At 40.3% G+C, this 17,084-nt stretch overlaps 1 protein-coding gene across 3 annotated transcripts in view; it reads right to left on the bottom strand.

Annotated features, from left to right (window-relative positions):
• gpbp1l1 (GC-rich promoter binding protein 1-like 1) overlaps positions 1-17,084 on the bottom strand; it is a 110,672-nt gene that overhangs the window by 13,285 nt on the left and 80,303 nt on the right. For 2 of the 3 annotated variants that reach the window (XM_028810818.2, XM_028810817.2), the window contains exons 7-8: positions 14,017-14,213; positions 12,830-12,970 (exon numbers count right to left, since the gene is read on the bottom strand). In XM_028810818.2, the coding sequence (XP_028666651.1) occupies positions 12,830-12,970; positions 14,017-14,213 (338 nt within the window). The remainder of the gene's footprint in view (positions 1-12,829; positions 12,971-14,016; positions 14,214-17,084) is intronic. The other variant, XM_028810819.2, reaches the window with a different exon arrangement.

The following is a 17,084-nucleotide window of genomic DNA, read 5'->3' as shown; positions in this document are numbered from 1 at the left end:
AGAAAGCTGTTTTCTCAGTTCATAATGTTATTATGAAATAGCAGTTAACAGGAATGGAGGTCAAGTTGAGATCTGGAAGACCAAGAAAGCTTTCTGAATGAACTGCTTGTTGGACTGCTAGAAGGGCAAATAAAGACCCCGATTTAATTGCAAAAGACCTTTAGGAAGATTTAGCAGATGCTGGAGTGGTGGTCTACTGTTCAACTGTGCAGCAACACCTCATCAAATATGACTTTCACGGTACAGTCAGCAGAAAAAAACCTCTCCAACATCTTAGCCACCAAATTCAGCACCTGAAGTTTTTAAACAAACATCTAAACCACCTTAGGCCACAGGTTCAACACGCCCTTGACCCTCTGCAGTTTGCATATCAGGAGAAGGTGGGAGCGGAGGATGCCATCATCTATATGCTACACCGATCCCTCTCTCACTTGGACAGAGGCAGTGGTGCTGTTAAGAATTATGTTTCTAGACTTCTCTAGCGCCTTCAACACAATCCAACCTCTGCTCCTTAGGGACAAGCTGACAGAGATGGGATTAGATTCATACCTAGTGGCATGGATCGTGGACTATCTTAAAGACAGACCTCAGTATGTGCGTCTTGGGAACTGCACGTCTGACATTGTGGTCAGCAACACAGGAGCGCCACAGGGGACTGTACTTTCTCCGGTCCTGTTCAGCCTATACACATCGGACTTCCAATACAACTTGGAGTCCTGCCATGTGCAAAAGTTCGCTGATGACACTGCTATTGTGGGCTGCATCAGGAATGGGCTGGAGGAGGAGTATAGGGACCTAATCAACGACTTTGTTAAATGGTGCGACTCAAACCACCTACAACTGAACACCAGCAAAACCAAGGAGCTGGTGGTGGATTTTAGGAGGCCCAGACCCCTCATAGACCCAGTGATCATCAAAGGTGACTGTGTGCAGATGGTGCAGACCTATAAATATCTGGGAGTGCAGCTGGATGATAAATTAGACTGGACTGCCAATACTGATGCGCTGTGCAAGAAAGGACAGAGCCGGTTATACTACCTTAGAAGGCTGGCGTCCTTCAACATCTGCAATAAGATGCTGCAGATGTTCTATCAGACAGTTGTGGCGAGCACCCTCTTCTATGCAGTGGTGTGCTGGGGAGGCAGCATTAAGAGGAAAGACGCCTCAAGCCTGGACAAACTGGTGAGGAAGGCAGGCTCTATTGTTGGCATGGAGCTGGACAGTTTAACATCTGTGGCAGAGCGAAGGGCGCTCAGCAGGCTCCTATCGATTATCGAGAATCCACTGCATCCACTAAATAGTATCATCTCCAGACAGAAGAGCAGCTTCAGCGACAGACTGCTGTCAATGTCCTGCTCCACTGACAGATTGAGGAGATTGTTCCTCCCCCAAACTATGCGACTCTTCAATTCCACCCGGGGGGGGTGTAAACATTAACATTTAACATTATCTGTTTTTCACCTGCATTATTATCATTCTTTAATTTAATATTATTTATTGTATCAGTATGCTGCTGCTGAAGAATGTGAATTTCCCATTGGGATTAATAAAGTATCTATCTATCTATCTATCTATCTATCTATCTATCTATCTATCTATCTATCTATCTATCTATCTAAACAAACCTGATGCATTTTGGAAACAAGTCCTGTGGACTGATGAACTTAAAATAGAATTTTTGGCCACAATGTAGAAAGTCATGTCTGGGGAAAAAAGGGTGCCAAACTCCAGGAAAAGAACATGTCTGCAACCTTTTAAGCACGGCAATGGATCGATCAGACTTTGGCCTTGTTTTGCAGACGGTGGGAACATATCATTGGTAGAGAGAAGAATGGATTCAAATAAATACCAGCAAGTTCTGGAAGAAAACATCACACCACCTGTAAAAAAGTTAAAAAGAGATGGGGTCCTACAAGATATGATCTGAAACACAGCTCAAAATCTACAATGGAATACCCTCAAGAGGTGCAAACTGATGGTTTTGCCATGGCCCTCACAGTCCCATGACCTAAACATTAGTCAAATCAGAAGAGCAGCACATGCAAGATAGACCAAGAATCTTGCAGAATCAGAAGCCTTGTCAAGGACAAATGGGCAAAAAGACCCCAAGAAAGAACTGAAAGACTCTTAATTTTAAAATAATATTGCATGTCAATCTGTTTTCAAGGCAACAGAATACTTTTCTTGAGATGTCAAAGAAACTTTGACTAACTTTAACACTAAACAATCAGATTGGACCTAAGTAATGAAACCATGTCTACGTTAGCCATTTTGACACAAAGCAACACAACACAAACATGTAGCAAATCATCCAACATGATTACAATGCTAGCAGAAAGATGCCAACAGACATACATTTATGCACAAATCACACAAGTTTTCATAATTTGTATTTGCTAAGACTGAATAATCATATCATCCATTCCTATGATATGATGGATATTTTATTTAAAATCTATGGCTAGAGTCTAACTAAAAAAAAAAAAAAAAAAAAAAAAAAAAAAGTGTAAAGCATATTTAATTGATTTTTGCTTGATAACTACATTTAAGAACAGTATGCACACTGCTCCCAGTGATACTGAACAGTAACTTCAATTTTAATTTCCATGCTCAAGGGCCCTGCACTGAAAGTAGTCTGCCAATTTAAAAAAAAAAAAAACTCGCACTTCCAATAATGAAAAACATTTATGAAAGTGTCGCAGGTAAAGGGTCACTTGATGTGATGTTGAAAAACATTGCTACCAAGACTTGAAGTCCTACTGTAGCTCTATTAACGTTTAGATTTTTTAACCAAGAAATCCATAAATAAAACTAATTCTAAATTTGAAAAAGAATGTGTTAACGTTCAAAATAACAGGCCTGCCCTACTCAATACACCATTGCATTTAAAAAGGAACAGACTGTTTCTACTAGATTTTAAAAACACCTTTTAGATAAACTTGTGGATCTCTATAGAAATGGTCTTAAAAACTACTGATCTTTTTGGCCAGAATGAAAATGGCCAAATTTACAAAGTGTACAAACATGAATTAAATTTGTATGTGTCATATTTATGGCATTTTCATGCCACTCTGAGCCTTGGTCACCAACATTGTGTGTGTGTATACAGTCAACTCCACTTACCTACAATTCGATTAGCTGCAATCTCTGCCCAGCTGCAATGCAGGTTTTGGGCCCATTTTGTTAGCTATATACTCCATTGCTAACTGCATTTGGGTAGCTGAAATTCGCTTATCCACAATTTCCGGTTTGCTGCAATGCCTCTAATATTTCCGTTTCATGATTTTTAGCTCAGTCGGCTTCGGATAGATGCAATGGCCGTGTGAGTCTGTTTTCCGCTTACTGTACAGTCTACTCCATTTAAGTGCACGACCTCTAGACGAAATCGCCACATGCACTTAAGTGGAGTCAACTGCACTTGACTTTATGCAAATAGGGACCATGCAAGTCATGTGCAGCTAATCGGAGTGTGTGCTCAACCGATGTGCACGCAAGTGGAGTCGAATGTAGTCGATACACTGTACAGAGAGAGAGACGACACCATATAAAATAAACAGTGCCAGGCATATGCGTAGGCGGGGTCTGTTATTTCAGTAACTTAGAAAGCCGACAGATCTGAAAAGAACATCAACTGATCAACATAATTTATTTTTTTTGAAAAGTTGCCTGAATAGCGTTACATTAGGTCTAGTCTAATATGGCAGCATGTAAGACTTCAAAAACATTAAAAGCCCTATCATTAGCAGATAGAGTAGAAGTGTTAAAACGAATTGATAGACACTTGACTTTCCTTACTGTTGCCAAGCACTTTGGTGTTCAATCAAATCATATCTGTCGCATTGTTAAGCAACGGTAGCAGGTGATTGATGACTGGCAAAAAAAAAAAACGATAATCCTGACCGAAAAAAAAAAGGGGGGAGGAAAATCTGAGGATGTTGAAGTCACTTTGTTACGTTGGTTCAGCCAAGCTAGAAGCAGACAGCTGCCAGTTAACAGACCGATGTGGATTGGCTTTTTCAATCAACTTGCTGTCAGCTTTGGTATAGAGGGATTTAATGCTACAATGAATGGCTGGAGCACTGGAAGCAACGAGAAAACATCAAGTTTAAACAGCAACACGGGGAAAAGCCAAACGCTGATAAAGTGCATCCGGAAAGTATTCCCAGCGCATCACTTTTTCCACATTTTGTTATGTTACAGCCTTATTCCAAAATGGATTATATTCATTTTTTTTCCTCAGAGTTCTACAAACAACACCCCATAATGACAACGTGAAAAAAGTTTACTTGAGGTTTTTGCAAATTTATTAAAAATAAAAAAACTGAGAAATCCCATGCACATAAGTATTCACAGCCTTTGCTCAATACTTTGTTGATGCACCTTTGGCAGCAATTACAGCCTCGAGTCTTTTTGAATATGATGCCACAAGCTTGGCACACCTATCCTTGGCCAGTTTCGCCCATTCCTCTTTGCAGCACCTCTCAAGCTCCATCTGGTTGGATGGGAAGCATAGGTGCAGCGCCATTTTACGATCTCTCCAGAGATGTTCAATCGGATTCAAGTCTGGGCTCTGGCTGGGCCACTCAAGGACATTCACAGAGTTTTCCTGAAGCCACTCCTTTGATATCTTGCTTGTGTGCTTAGGGTCATTGACCTGCTGAAAGATGAACTGTCGCCCCAGTCTGAGGTCAAGAGCACTCTAGAGCAGGTTTTCATCCAGGATGTGTCTGTACATTGCTGCAATCATCTTTCCCTTTATCCTGACTAGTCTCCCAGTTCCTGCCGCTGAAAAACATCCCCACAGCATGATGCTGCCACCACCATGCTTCACTGTAGGGATGGTATTGGCCTGGTGATGAGCGGTGCCTGGTTTCCTCCAAACGTGACGCCTGGCATTCACACCAAAGAGTTCAATCTTTGTCTCATCAGACCAGAGAATTTTCTCTCTGATGGTCTGAGAGTCCTTCAGGTGCCTTTTGGCAAACTCCAGGCGGACTGCCATGTGCCTTTTACTAAGGAGTGGCTTCCGTCTGACCACGCTACCATACAGGCCTGATTGGTGGATTGCTGCAGAGATGGTTGTCCTTCTGGAAGGTTCTCCTCTCTCCACAGAGGACCTCTGAAGCTCTGACAGAGTGATCATCAGGTTCTTGGTCACCTCCCTGACTAAGGCCCTTCTCCCTCGATCGCTCAGTTTAGATGGCCGGCCAGCTCTAGGAAGAGTCCACGGATGATGGAGGCCACTGTGCTCATTGGGACCTTCAAAGCAGCAGAAATTTTTTTGTAACCTTCCCCAGATTTGTGCCTCGAGACAATCCTGTCTCAGAGGTCTACAGACAATTCCTTTGACTTCATGCTTGGTTTGTGCTCCGACATGAACTGTCAACTGTGGGACCTTATACAGACAGGTGTGTGCCTTTCTACATCATGTCCAATCAACTGAATTTACCATAGGTGGACTCCAATTAAGCTGCAGAAACATCTCAAGGATGATCAGGGGAAACAGGATGCACCTGAGCTCAATTTTGAGCTTCATGGCAAAGGCTGTGAATACTTATGTACATGTGCTTTCTCAATTTTTTTTTTATTTTTAATAAATTTGCAAAAACCTCAAGTAAACTTTTTTCATGTTGTCATTATGGGGTGTTGTGTGTAGAATTCGGAGGAAAAAAATAAATTTAATTCATTTTGGAATAAGGCTAACATAACAAAATGTGGAAAAAGTGATGCGTTGTGAATACTTTCCGGATGCACTGTAAATCTGGTGCAGAGCGTGGGATAGTTGAAGTTCTTCCTGACATCATCAAAGAGTATGATGAACGGGATATCTTCAATGCTGACGAAACTGGGCTTTATTGGCATGCCATACCTGATGGAACATTAATGTTTAAACACCACGAAGCTGCTGGGACTAAAGTGCCAAAAGACAGACTGACGCTGCTACTGGCCTGTAACATGGATGGATCAGAAAAGTTGCCGCCGCTGGTAACAGGGAAAAGCAAAGAGCCAAGGTGCTCCAAAAATGTCAAGAAGCTTCCAGTGGCATACGAGGCAAATCGCAAAGCCTGGATGACCAGTGAAGTTTGGCACCAGTGGCTGAAGCAGCTGGACAATTCAATGAGGTCCAAAGACGACAAATTGTTTTGCTGTGTGACAACTGTGCAGCACAGTGATGCTATCAGACTGACAAACATCAAGCTCATTTTTATGCCTCCCAACACAAGCAGCTTAATTCAGCCCATGGACCAAGGTATAATAGCAAATTTCAAGCTAAATTACCGATCCCTCATGCTTCGCCGTCTGATGGCTATCGTGGATCAAGGTGACAATGAAACAATGACAGCAACTGAGCTGGCCCATAAGTGAAAGCTACTTGACAGTTTGCACATGCAGAAGGATGCATAGAGTCATGTCAGTATGTCAACAATCGTTAACTGCTACAGATGGGCAAGCTTCGTGAAAGCTGTGGAGGGAAATAGCACTATCCCAGTTCTGGGTGCCTCAGCAGCAGCGTTGGGCTACAGCCGCCTGATGGAATGTCAACTAATGACTTTGATCATTTTGTTGAAATCGACAGTAATGCTCCAACAAGTGCAGATAAAACACACGAAAGCCTGAAGGCATCTACTCCAGCCGCTGATCAAATAGAGGAGAAGAGACTGGACACGGCCTTCATTGATGATGTTCAGACTGCATCTGCCATGGCACTGACGTTCATTAATGCAGTGAAGAGCTTGGATTTGATACGAGGCTACCTAGAGTCAACTGGCTGCGATTTGAACAAAACGTTTTATGCACCGTCCAGCCAAATTTATGACCGTCGTCCGAACCAGGCACAGACAACAATAACAGATTATTTTCGTTGCGTGTGAACTGAGTAAACGACGACATTGCTTAATTGAAAATTAGCAGCTATAGACCGACAAGGCTGTATATATATATTACATGTACTGTAATCTAATTTGACTACATTAGACGATTAAACTATATTTGAGGCTGGTTAGTAGCAATACGTTGTGTTTATTCCTTAGCTCTAGGCACTGCAGTTAGGCGCATCCTTTATAAATAGGCGACCACAGTGACGCAATACATGCATAAAGTGCATACCTAGCATGAAGCACATGGCTCACAGTCTATTATAAGCTAATCCGCTTATTTGCAATCTCCGCTTACCTGCAATTGGGCCTTCAGCCCCCAAACATTGCAGCTAAACGGAGTGCACTGTATATGTGTGCATATAAGAGGTGCAATCCACAACTTACCGGAATGCATTTATTCTGCAGCCAGAAGGGTTTGGTTATATCAATCACCGCTAGATAGTAGTTCAAGTTGTCCTTGAGAGCCGTTATCACGCGTTATAACATCCATGCAGTTGTTTTTCAAGTTGCAGTTCTCGTTTAAACTTCGGTTGTGTCTGTGAAGGGTTGTTCGTGAAAATGGGTGATTTGAAAGGGCAAAGAGTGTGTGTTAAATTCTGTTTTAAACTGGGAAAAACAGCAAAAGAAAGCAATGAAATATTGCAACAAGCATTCTACAGGGATGTTCTAAGGTGTTTGCGAAAATGAATTAGCCGAACACGTTCTCAGATGTGGGCTGACAAGTCATTTCTTTTGCATCACGACAATGCACCAGCTCACACATCTCTGATTGTGCGCGAATTTTTGGCTTCTACAAAGTTTACTGCCATTCCCCACCCTCCGTACTCCCCTGATTTAGCGCCGTCTGATTTTTTTTTTTTTATTTCCTAACATGAAGATGAGGCTCAAGGGATGCAGATTTGAGACGGTGGAGGAGATCCAAGCGGTTACAACCGACGTCTTGAACACACTGACAAAAAACGACTTCCAGAGGTGCTTTGAATGGTTGAACTCTCGCTGGGATTGGTGTATCAACTCTGCGGGTGACTATTTTGAAGAACTGTCCACCATTAATTGTTATTTGGTGTGTATGCTTTTAAATAAATGCATTCCGGGAACTTTTGGATTGCACCTCGTATTTCTGTTTGTCTGTTAGAAACAAATATGTTCAGGGATTTTTCAAGTGAGGAAGACAGAAGTTTTGCAGTAAGGTAGCTATACTCACTAATAATGGTGCTAGAGAGTGGCAAAAAGATGATTAGCAAGTGCAGTCAAGAATTTTACTTTACCTAATACAATATTTTTGACAACATTGACCATATGAATTAAATTGCTCTCATCAAGCATGTGAGTTGAAATGTCTTATTTTGGGTTTTGCATTTCTGTCTCAAGGACTGGATAGAAGGAAAAATTAGCTCAGGTCATGTGAACATTTTAGGACAACTTTAGTCCCTTTATCTGAGAGTTGAACTTGAGGTCAAAAATGGTTCCCTGATCATAAATATTTAATAAAATATACCTAATAATGAAGGGATGTGATGTGTCAAAATGCAGAACCTTCTCTGATGGAAAAAAAGACAACACAAATAAAGCTAGAGCAATTAAAGCAGTTCCAAAAGAAATGCTCAGCAGAGGCTTCTAAAACCAGACACAAGTCACTGATTATTAACAAGAACCACTATTTGGCTGCCCATGCTGCACCTCATACAATGCAATCTCAAAAAACTCAGTCAGGTTATAAGGCTAAATAAAATCAGTGTTAAAAGCAGCATCTTTAAGCTCCTGAAATGGAATGATCCATACACCAATATCAGAGAATCTCCACTGCCCTGTTCATTTAAACTAAGGATTAAGGCCAATTATTTATGCACAAGGCTCTTAGAACTTCTGCTAAGGTTGTTTTGTGCTGGCACCTTGTGCTGCCTTTTAATTAACTTTAGTATTATTTTTTAATGAATTGTAATTACAACATTTTATTGTGCTTTCTTACTCTTATCACTGTCAGTGGTGACTCTTCATCTCCCTCAGTCATCACTGTACAAAACTTAGAGACATCTTCCATGCAATTGAAATTGTTTGAATAAAACTTTTGAGAATTTGCTTAACATATTAACTTAAAGCCAACCAACATACACAGCTGAGGTCAGATGTTTACACACACTTGGGGTGAATCCATTAAAACCCACTTTATAACCCCTCCACAGATTTTATATTAGCAAACTATAAATTTGGCATATCATTTAATGCATCTACTTTGTACAGGGCAAAAGTAATTTCTTCCCAACAATGTGCACGCTCGCTCGCTCGCTCGCTCCCTCCCTCCCTCCCTCCCTCCCTCCCTCCCTCACTCCCTCACTCCCTCCCTCACTCCCTCCCTCACTCCCTCCCTCACTCGCTCTTATTGCTTCTCTTCTTTCCACTAACCTCAATTCTCTCTTTTTTCCCTTTCCGTACTCATGCACCACATACTTATAATGGGGAAATTGCACAGGTGTGGCAATTAGCAGATCCCTGGCATCAATTACAAACCCGGGCGGGCGATCACGCACCTGTGCACTTCAGTGTGGAAGCGCACATGCCCGTATCACGCCCAGGAACAGCTCCGGCCACACTACCACGTCCACTCTAAGCCGCAAGTGCAGCAATTTATTTATTTAATGTTGCTGCAGTATATCTACATTATTGTCCTTTCTCATCATGCCATCTATTCTCTGAAGTGCACCAGTCCCTCCTGCAGCAAAGCACCCCCACAATTTGATGCTCCCAACACCATGCTTGACGACTGTATTCTTTGTCTTAGCAGCTTCACCCTTTTTCCTCCAAACGTATCAATGGCAATTATTGCCTAATAGATTAATCTTGGATTTATCAGGCCAGAGGACATTTCTCCAGAAGATAAGATCTTTGTCCTCATGTGCCAGTGCAAACTTCAGGCCAGCTTTTTTTTTTTTTTTTTTTTTTTTTAATAACTGTTTTGGAGAAGTGGCTTCTTCCTTGGTAACAAGACTTTCAGGTTACGTTGATGTAGGACTTGTTTTACTGTGGACATAGAGACTTGTCTGTTTGTTTCCACCAGCATCTTCACAAGGTCCTTTGTTGTTCTGGGAATGATTGGCACTTTTTGTGCCCAAGTAAATTCTTCTCTAGGAGACAGAATGAGTCTCCTTTCTGAGCAGTGTGATGGCTGTGTGGTCCCCATGGTGTTTACACTCGTGTATTATTTTTGTATAAAAGAACATGGAACCTTCAGGTGTTAGAAAATTGTTCCCAAGGATGAACCAGATTTGTGGATGTCCACAATTAGATTCGTTAACTACTAGATATCAGAACAGTGTATGGAAAAATTTTATAATGCAAGATGGAGACTCCAACTCCAAATGTATAGGAGAATTAGATAACATTGTACCAAGCTGTTTGTCCTGAAGGAGCATATTATTCTCCTAGGTGATCAGTGCACTTTGTCTATACCTCTAGTAATTAAACCATTTGCAAATGTAATTCAACAGACAAGTAGCATGCATGCAACTGCCCCTACACACACTGAAAGTACAAAAAACAAACAAGATATACTATATGCCAACGTAGAATGATCAGGTAAGAGCAGGGATAAACAAAATGATCACTACCCAACCTAAACAGATGAGACAACTGCAATTTTAAAAAGGCTGTGACACTTTTCTACAAATTAAGAGTTAAAGAGAGACACTTTAATTTTGTTAAGGTAAACAGTCAAGTTAGATTGGAAACATTTTCAAAATGAATTTCCAAATTAAGAATTGTACAGCACTGCATAATTCAGTATGAATGAAATGTATTTTTTCACAAGGTGTACAAACAAGTAAAACCGATACTGCAAAATACTTATATTGAAAAATACTGGAAACAGCATGGTTAAACACACTTTGTATCAAAATTGTTATAAATCACACTACTCTGTTTAAACCTCTGTAGCCTTCTCAACCATATATATATATATATATATATATATATATATATACACACACACACACACACACACACACACACACACACACACATTCAGTACTGTGCAAAAGTTTTAAGCAGGTGTGAAAAAATGCTGTTTACAAAGAATGCTTTCAAAAATGGAAGTGTTAATCATTTCTTTTCAATCAACAAAATGCAGTGAATGAACAAAAGAGAAATCTAAATCAAATCAATATTTGGTGTGACCACCCTTTGCCTTCAAAACAGCATCAATTCTTCTAGGTACACTTGCACAGTTTTTGAAGGAACTCGGCTGGTAGGTTGTTGCAAACATCTTGGAGAACTAACCACAGATCTTCTGTGGATGTAGGCTTCCTCACATCCTTCTGTCTCTTCATGTAATCCCAGACACACTCGATGATGTTGAGATCAGGGCTCTGTGGGGGCCATACCATCACTTCCAGGACTTCTTGTTCTTCTTTACGCTGAACATAGTTCTTAATGACTTTGGCTGTATGTTTGGGGTCGTTGTCCTGCTGCAGAATAAATTTGGGGCCAATCCTACGCCTCCCTGATGGTATTGCATGATGGATAAGTATCTGCCTGTATTTCTCAGCATTGAGAACACCATTAATCCTGACCAAATCTCCAACTCCATTTGCAGAAATGCAGCCCCAAACGTTCAAGGAACCTCCACCATGCTTCACTGTTGCCTGCAGACACTCATTATTGTACAACTCTCCACCCCTTCGAACAACAAACTGCCTTCTGCTACAGCCAAATATTTCAGATTTTGACTCATCAGTCCAGAGCACCTGCTGCCATTTTTCTGCACCCCAGTTCCTATGTTTTCGTGCATACTTGTTTCCACGTCGGAGGTATGGCTTTTTGGCTGCAACTCTTCCATGAAGACCACTTCTGGCCAGACTTCTCCGGACAGTAGATGGGTGTACCTGGGTCCCACTGGTTTCTGCTAATTCTGAGCTGATGGCACTGCTGGACATCTTCCGATTTCAAAGGGTAATAAGCTTGATGTGTCTTTCATCTGCTGCACTAAGTTTCCTGGGCCAACCACGGCGTCTATGATCCTCAACGTTGGCCGTTTCTTTGTGCTTCTTCAAAACAGCTTGAACAGCTCATCTTGAAACCCCAGTCTGCTTTGAAATCTTTGTCTGGGAGAGACCTTGCTGATGCAGTAGAACTACCTTGTGTCTTGTTGCTGTGCTCAATCTTGCCATGACATGAAACTGTCTACCACAACCTCACCTTGGTAGCAGAGTTTGGCTGTTCCTCACCCAGTTTTAAGCTTCCTACACAGCTGTTTCTGTTTCAGTTAATGACTGTGTTTCAACCTACGTGTGACATTGACGATCATTAGCACTTGTTAGGTGTATGATCAACCAATTATACCAAACTATTACATCTGACTATAATCCTACAAAATCCATGACTTTGTGCAAGTGTACCTATAAGAATTGATGGTTTGAAGGCAAAAGGTAGTAACACCAAATATTGACTTGAATTAGACTTTTCTTTTGCTCGCTCACTTTGTTTATTGTTATCAATTTACAAAATGCAATCATTATTTATATTTTTGAAAGCATTCTTTGTTTACAGCGTTTTTTCACACCTGCCTAAAACATTTGCACAGTACTGTATATAAGAAAAATGTAAAGGCATACATTCAACACATTAGAATTAAAAATCTAACATGGCACTATGGTGTGACCTTTATCAAGACAATTCACCTGCCTGCTATCTAGCCACAATAATATAAAATATGTTTAAATTATCCTGAACTTGTAATACTCAATGTCCTGGCGCCAAACATGAAAGGTGAAATGTAGCTGGGGCTACAGAGCATGAACAAAACAACAATTTTATCAACAATAAATGTGCTAAACTCCTAAAGCTGCACAATGTTCACAAGCAAATGGAATTTGTCAGCCAGCCAAAAAACCAACCAAGTGGCAAGTATTAATTCCACATCCAGTCAGGAACACTTCACAAAGAAGCTGGTGGTGTACCTCTTTCGGAGACACATGACTGGAGTTGCTAATTTGGGCCAATGGCTTGGTCACAGTTACGGGGCTAGTCAAGGTGGTGTCCCGGCCCGAGAAATGTAAAGAAGATTTACTTTCCCGTCCGTTGGGTTTCCATGGGCCTGCCTGCATTGGAGCAGAGTATGAAGAACAAAAAAAAAAAAAACAAACAGGACTTAATTTCTTAAAATATAGCAATATGAGTCTTTAACTTGCTATGCAAGAATTTACACATTTGTAGCAGCTATTGAACTATGCCAGGTTAAATAATCACGCAACAGTATGGAACTGGTGCTTTACCTTGTAATATTTAGAAAATTGCCAAGACATCAGTTTAAATGCACTAATTGTCCACTTCGTTACACTGATTTAGGGATACTGTACTGTCAATCACCCACTGAAGAGCCTTGGCTGGCTCATGAAGCATACTCTACATAAATTATTCACTAAGTGGCTCTAGCGAGCACAGGGATTTGGCACAGCTATGTCTACAATTTGTGCCATAGAAGCATTTAAACACAGTTAACTCACAGGCACTTAACCCTTAAATACGACCGTTAAATAAAATACGTAGCTCAGTCAACAAACGCTTAAAGAAAAGGTTTTGGATAGAGAGTTCCTAGCTACACACCAACCAATGAAAGTAGGACCTGGCATGTATGTTAACTAAACAGTATAACGTTCAACACACTGTACCTGGGAACCAACTAAGGTCAATTAAAATAAACGACTAGGGGTGTGGCTGCATAATGCTGACAAATGATAATTCCCATTTTTACATGGAAGTGAATAAGCACAGCTGAGTAGCAAAACAGGCTAATGATGTTTATGTACGAAAATGGGGAAAAAGAAGGCCCCAAGTGAGCAGCACTCTTATAGAGGAATGAGTTATGAGATGCTTTATTAGACAGTAAAGCAGGCAAAGAAGGGTAATTGTTGTTCATGGTTTCCTGATAGTAAATCAACACCTAACCGCATTTTTTAATTTCCAGGTTCAAGAAGATTAATTCACAAGAAAGTTTTTAAATGATGACCAATGTAAGAAAAGTACACGACTGGCTAAAATGACTCATACCAAAGTGAGGCTAAGAAACAAAAGCATACAATAATATTTTTTTGTAAACTTTTACTTTCTCTCTTGCAATTGACATATGTAAAATAATCATAAATACCTTAGCTGAAGGTGCTGTTACTTTAGGTACAAGGTTTTTGTAGACACTGGGTCCAGCAATGGGGATTTTGTTTCCATTGGCAAGAATCGGTTGTGTAACTGCAAACCCAGCAGAGAAAGCTGCAGACGGGTCTTCTTTTGAAACCTTTTTGATGACCAGCATCTTGGACACTGTCTGCTTGGCACTAGGAGGGTTCTCTGAAAAGAAAGTGAATAAACATTATCATTAAATTTATAAAAATTACTTTAAAAAAATTATTTATTGACCCCCTAAAGTAAATGTGTGACTTTTAAAACACACTGTTACATATAATAAACTGGGATTGACTCTAGAAATGAAAAAATTGTAATGGAGTGACTCTAGCTTTAACCAAAAAATAAATAAATAAATAAAACCTCCAGCCCCCTTTACAATTATTTGGACCCATAAAGAAAGTTTACTTAAAAAGTGTTTAAAACAAAATCACCTTTTTGTGAATTACCCTAATCCTACACTGGAAAAAAAATTCAACAATTTACCTGAAGTAAATTTATTCTGAGAAAAAATAGATCAAGAAATTATTTTTAGCAAAACCACAAGTTAATGGCACCATTGCATTTAGTAATTTATACAACCTCCCTTTGCCAATAAAACAGCACTGAGTCTTTCTCCTCCTAGAGAAAACAGCAGGCAATCCCAGACCATTCCTCTTTACAAAATCTCTCCAGATCATGCAGAGTTCTAGGTTCTCTCTTCAGCTCATCCCACAATTTCTTTAATAGAGTTCAGGCCTGCAGACTGAGACGGCCAAGGCCGAAGCTTGAGTCCATGTTCCTTTAATCATTTTTATGCTGATTTGGACCTATGTTTTGGGTCACTGTCCTGATGGAAGATCTAACAATGACCCTGTTTTAGTTTTTCTTGGCAGAGGCTAAAAAATTTAAATTTAAAATCTCCTGACATTTCTGGGATTCCATTGTATCATGCTACCTTCAACAAGGAACCCAAGGCCTTTGGTCTATTGTTTGATCATTGAACACAGTTCTAATGAAAGGTCCAGTAGCGTTCAGTAAACCTGACTTAGTGATCCCAAGATGTTACTTTTTCTGCATTTCTTCAACAGTGATACTTGTTTTTACCACTCTTACCATCTTGTTCACTGTGTGCGGAAATAAAAACTTCCAGTTGATTTGAACTTATTATTGCCCTAATTGTACATTATGGACATTATCAGGTGAGTAGCTATTTTTAAAGCCATTCCCTGACTTAAAGGTCAAAACACTCTTTCCTTCATTTGAATCATGTGTTCTCTCATCTTTCCCAAGGTTATGAATGAATAAGGGAATTTAGCCTCTGTGCCACCTCATAATTATACCCCAATGAAATAGGTAGTCATGGATTACTGCTAGAAACTTCCCATAAACACTGATCAACTTAAAGGCATGTACAAACGGAAAAAAATGCTTCAGTTACACATTGTTAATAGGCCAATAATTGTGGTACATTTGGTTTTGTTAAAAATAAATTTGATGAGGAATTATTTATTTCACATAAATAAATATACTTCAATTAAAGGTGGGATTTCACTCATTTTCTGTGACCTGTTGGCCTCAATGGGCTGTGAACTCCAGCATGCATTAGGATGGTATTCGACCGAGTGTGAAGAGGCAGGGATAAGGATCAGCACCTCTAAATCTGAGGCCATGGTCGTCAGTAGGAAAAAGGTGGTCAATCAGAATGGGAGGCGAGTTACTGCTTCAAGTGGAGGAATTTATGTACCTTGGGGTCTTGTTCATGAGTGAGGGGAAAGGGGATGGTGACATAAACACCTTGGGATCCCAGAGTACAAGCTCACATGTATGGCTGGGGAAAAGGACATATGGGCTTCAATGAGACTTGCCCTACCAACCCATTTTCAGATAAGCAGTGGAAAATGAATTAACTAATGAATATAAAAACAAGACAAATCATGTCAGAACGTTTTCCACCTTTACTGGAAAACTGCAAATTATACACTAAGAGAAAAACAAATTAAAAACCTGCCTGCATAACTGTGCACACCCTATTATAATTAAGTATGTGGATGTGGTTAACATCAACTAAACACAATCAATCTCATGCTAATAATAATTAACATGGCACAACAGTGAAGCCACCAAGAATAGGCCATCCCTTTCAAAATTGATGAGAAAACAAAAGAAAACTGTTTAAGGCCTATGGAAAAGGAGCTATAAGACTTTCTGGCAAGTAATGGTTGCTCCCCACATATGACAACAATCTGCAGTATTCTTTATATGTGTAGGCTATGTGGTAGCGTAGCAAGACAAAAGCTTCTTCTCACAAAGGAACACACCCAAGCCCTAAAACTATTTTGTAAAAAAGATCCATCCAGACTTCCAACACTATGTGGAAAGGCTGAAATTGTTTGGCCACAATTCCAAACGGTATTTTTGACACAAAAACACAGCACATCAACAAAAGAACGCCACACTCGCAATGACACATTAGAGATGGAACCATGATGAGGGAATCATGAATAGCTCCAAATACCAGTCAACTTTGGCAAAAATCCTTCTGGAGTATGCTAGAAAGCTGAAAGGTAATTCCAAGTTTAGGTGCTATAGAAACCAAAAGCATACATCCAGAACAACAAAGGAATGGCTTCACCAAAAGAAAGTCAACATTCTGCAATGGCCCAGCCAGAGCTCAGACCCAATACCAACTGCAAATCTGTGCCGTGACCCAAAAAGGGCTGCCACAGGAGATCCCTTTCAATACGATGGATCTAAATTTTTACAAGGAAGAGTGGAAAAATATTGGTTAAGTCAAGATGTGCCAAGTTGATAAGACTCTTACTCTGATAAACTAGGTGCTGTGATAAAAGGTGTTTTAACAAAGGATTAGTTTAAGGGTAATGTAATTTAGGGTTGCAGAAGACCAAGGCCTATTAAGAGGAATAAAACAACCCTGAAGAGGTAGCCAGTCTATTCTAAAGGCCCACATAAACCCAAAATCAGAGTTACGACCTAAAATGCACATCTTTGGAGATGGATAACCTAGAAAAGCTATACAAAACACAGAAAGACCCT

The sequence above is a fragment of the Erpetoichthys calabaricus genome, chromosome 10, assembly GCF_900747795.2.
Source record: "Erpetoichthys calabaricus chromosome 10, fErpCal1.3, whole genome shotgun sequence".
NCBI classification, from domain to species: Eukaryota; Metazoa; Chordata; class Cladistia; order Polypteriformes; family Polypteridae; genus Erpetoichthys; species Erpetoichthys calabaricus.
The sequence above is the reverse complement of the archived record's forward strand: the minus strand, read 5'-3'. Positions and strand labels throughout refer to the sequence as shown.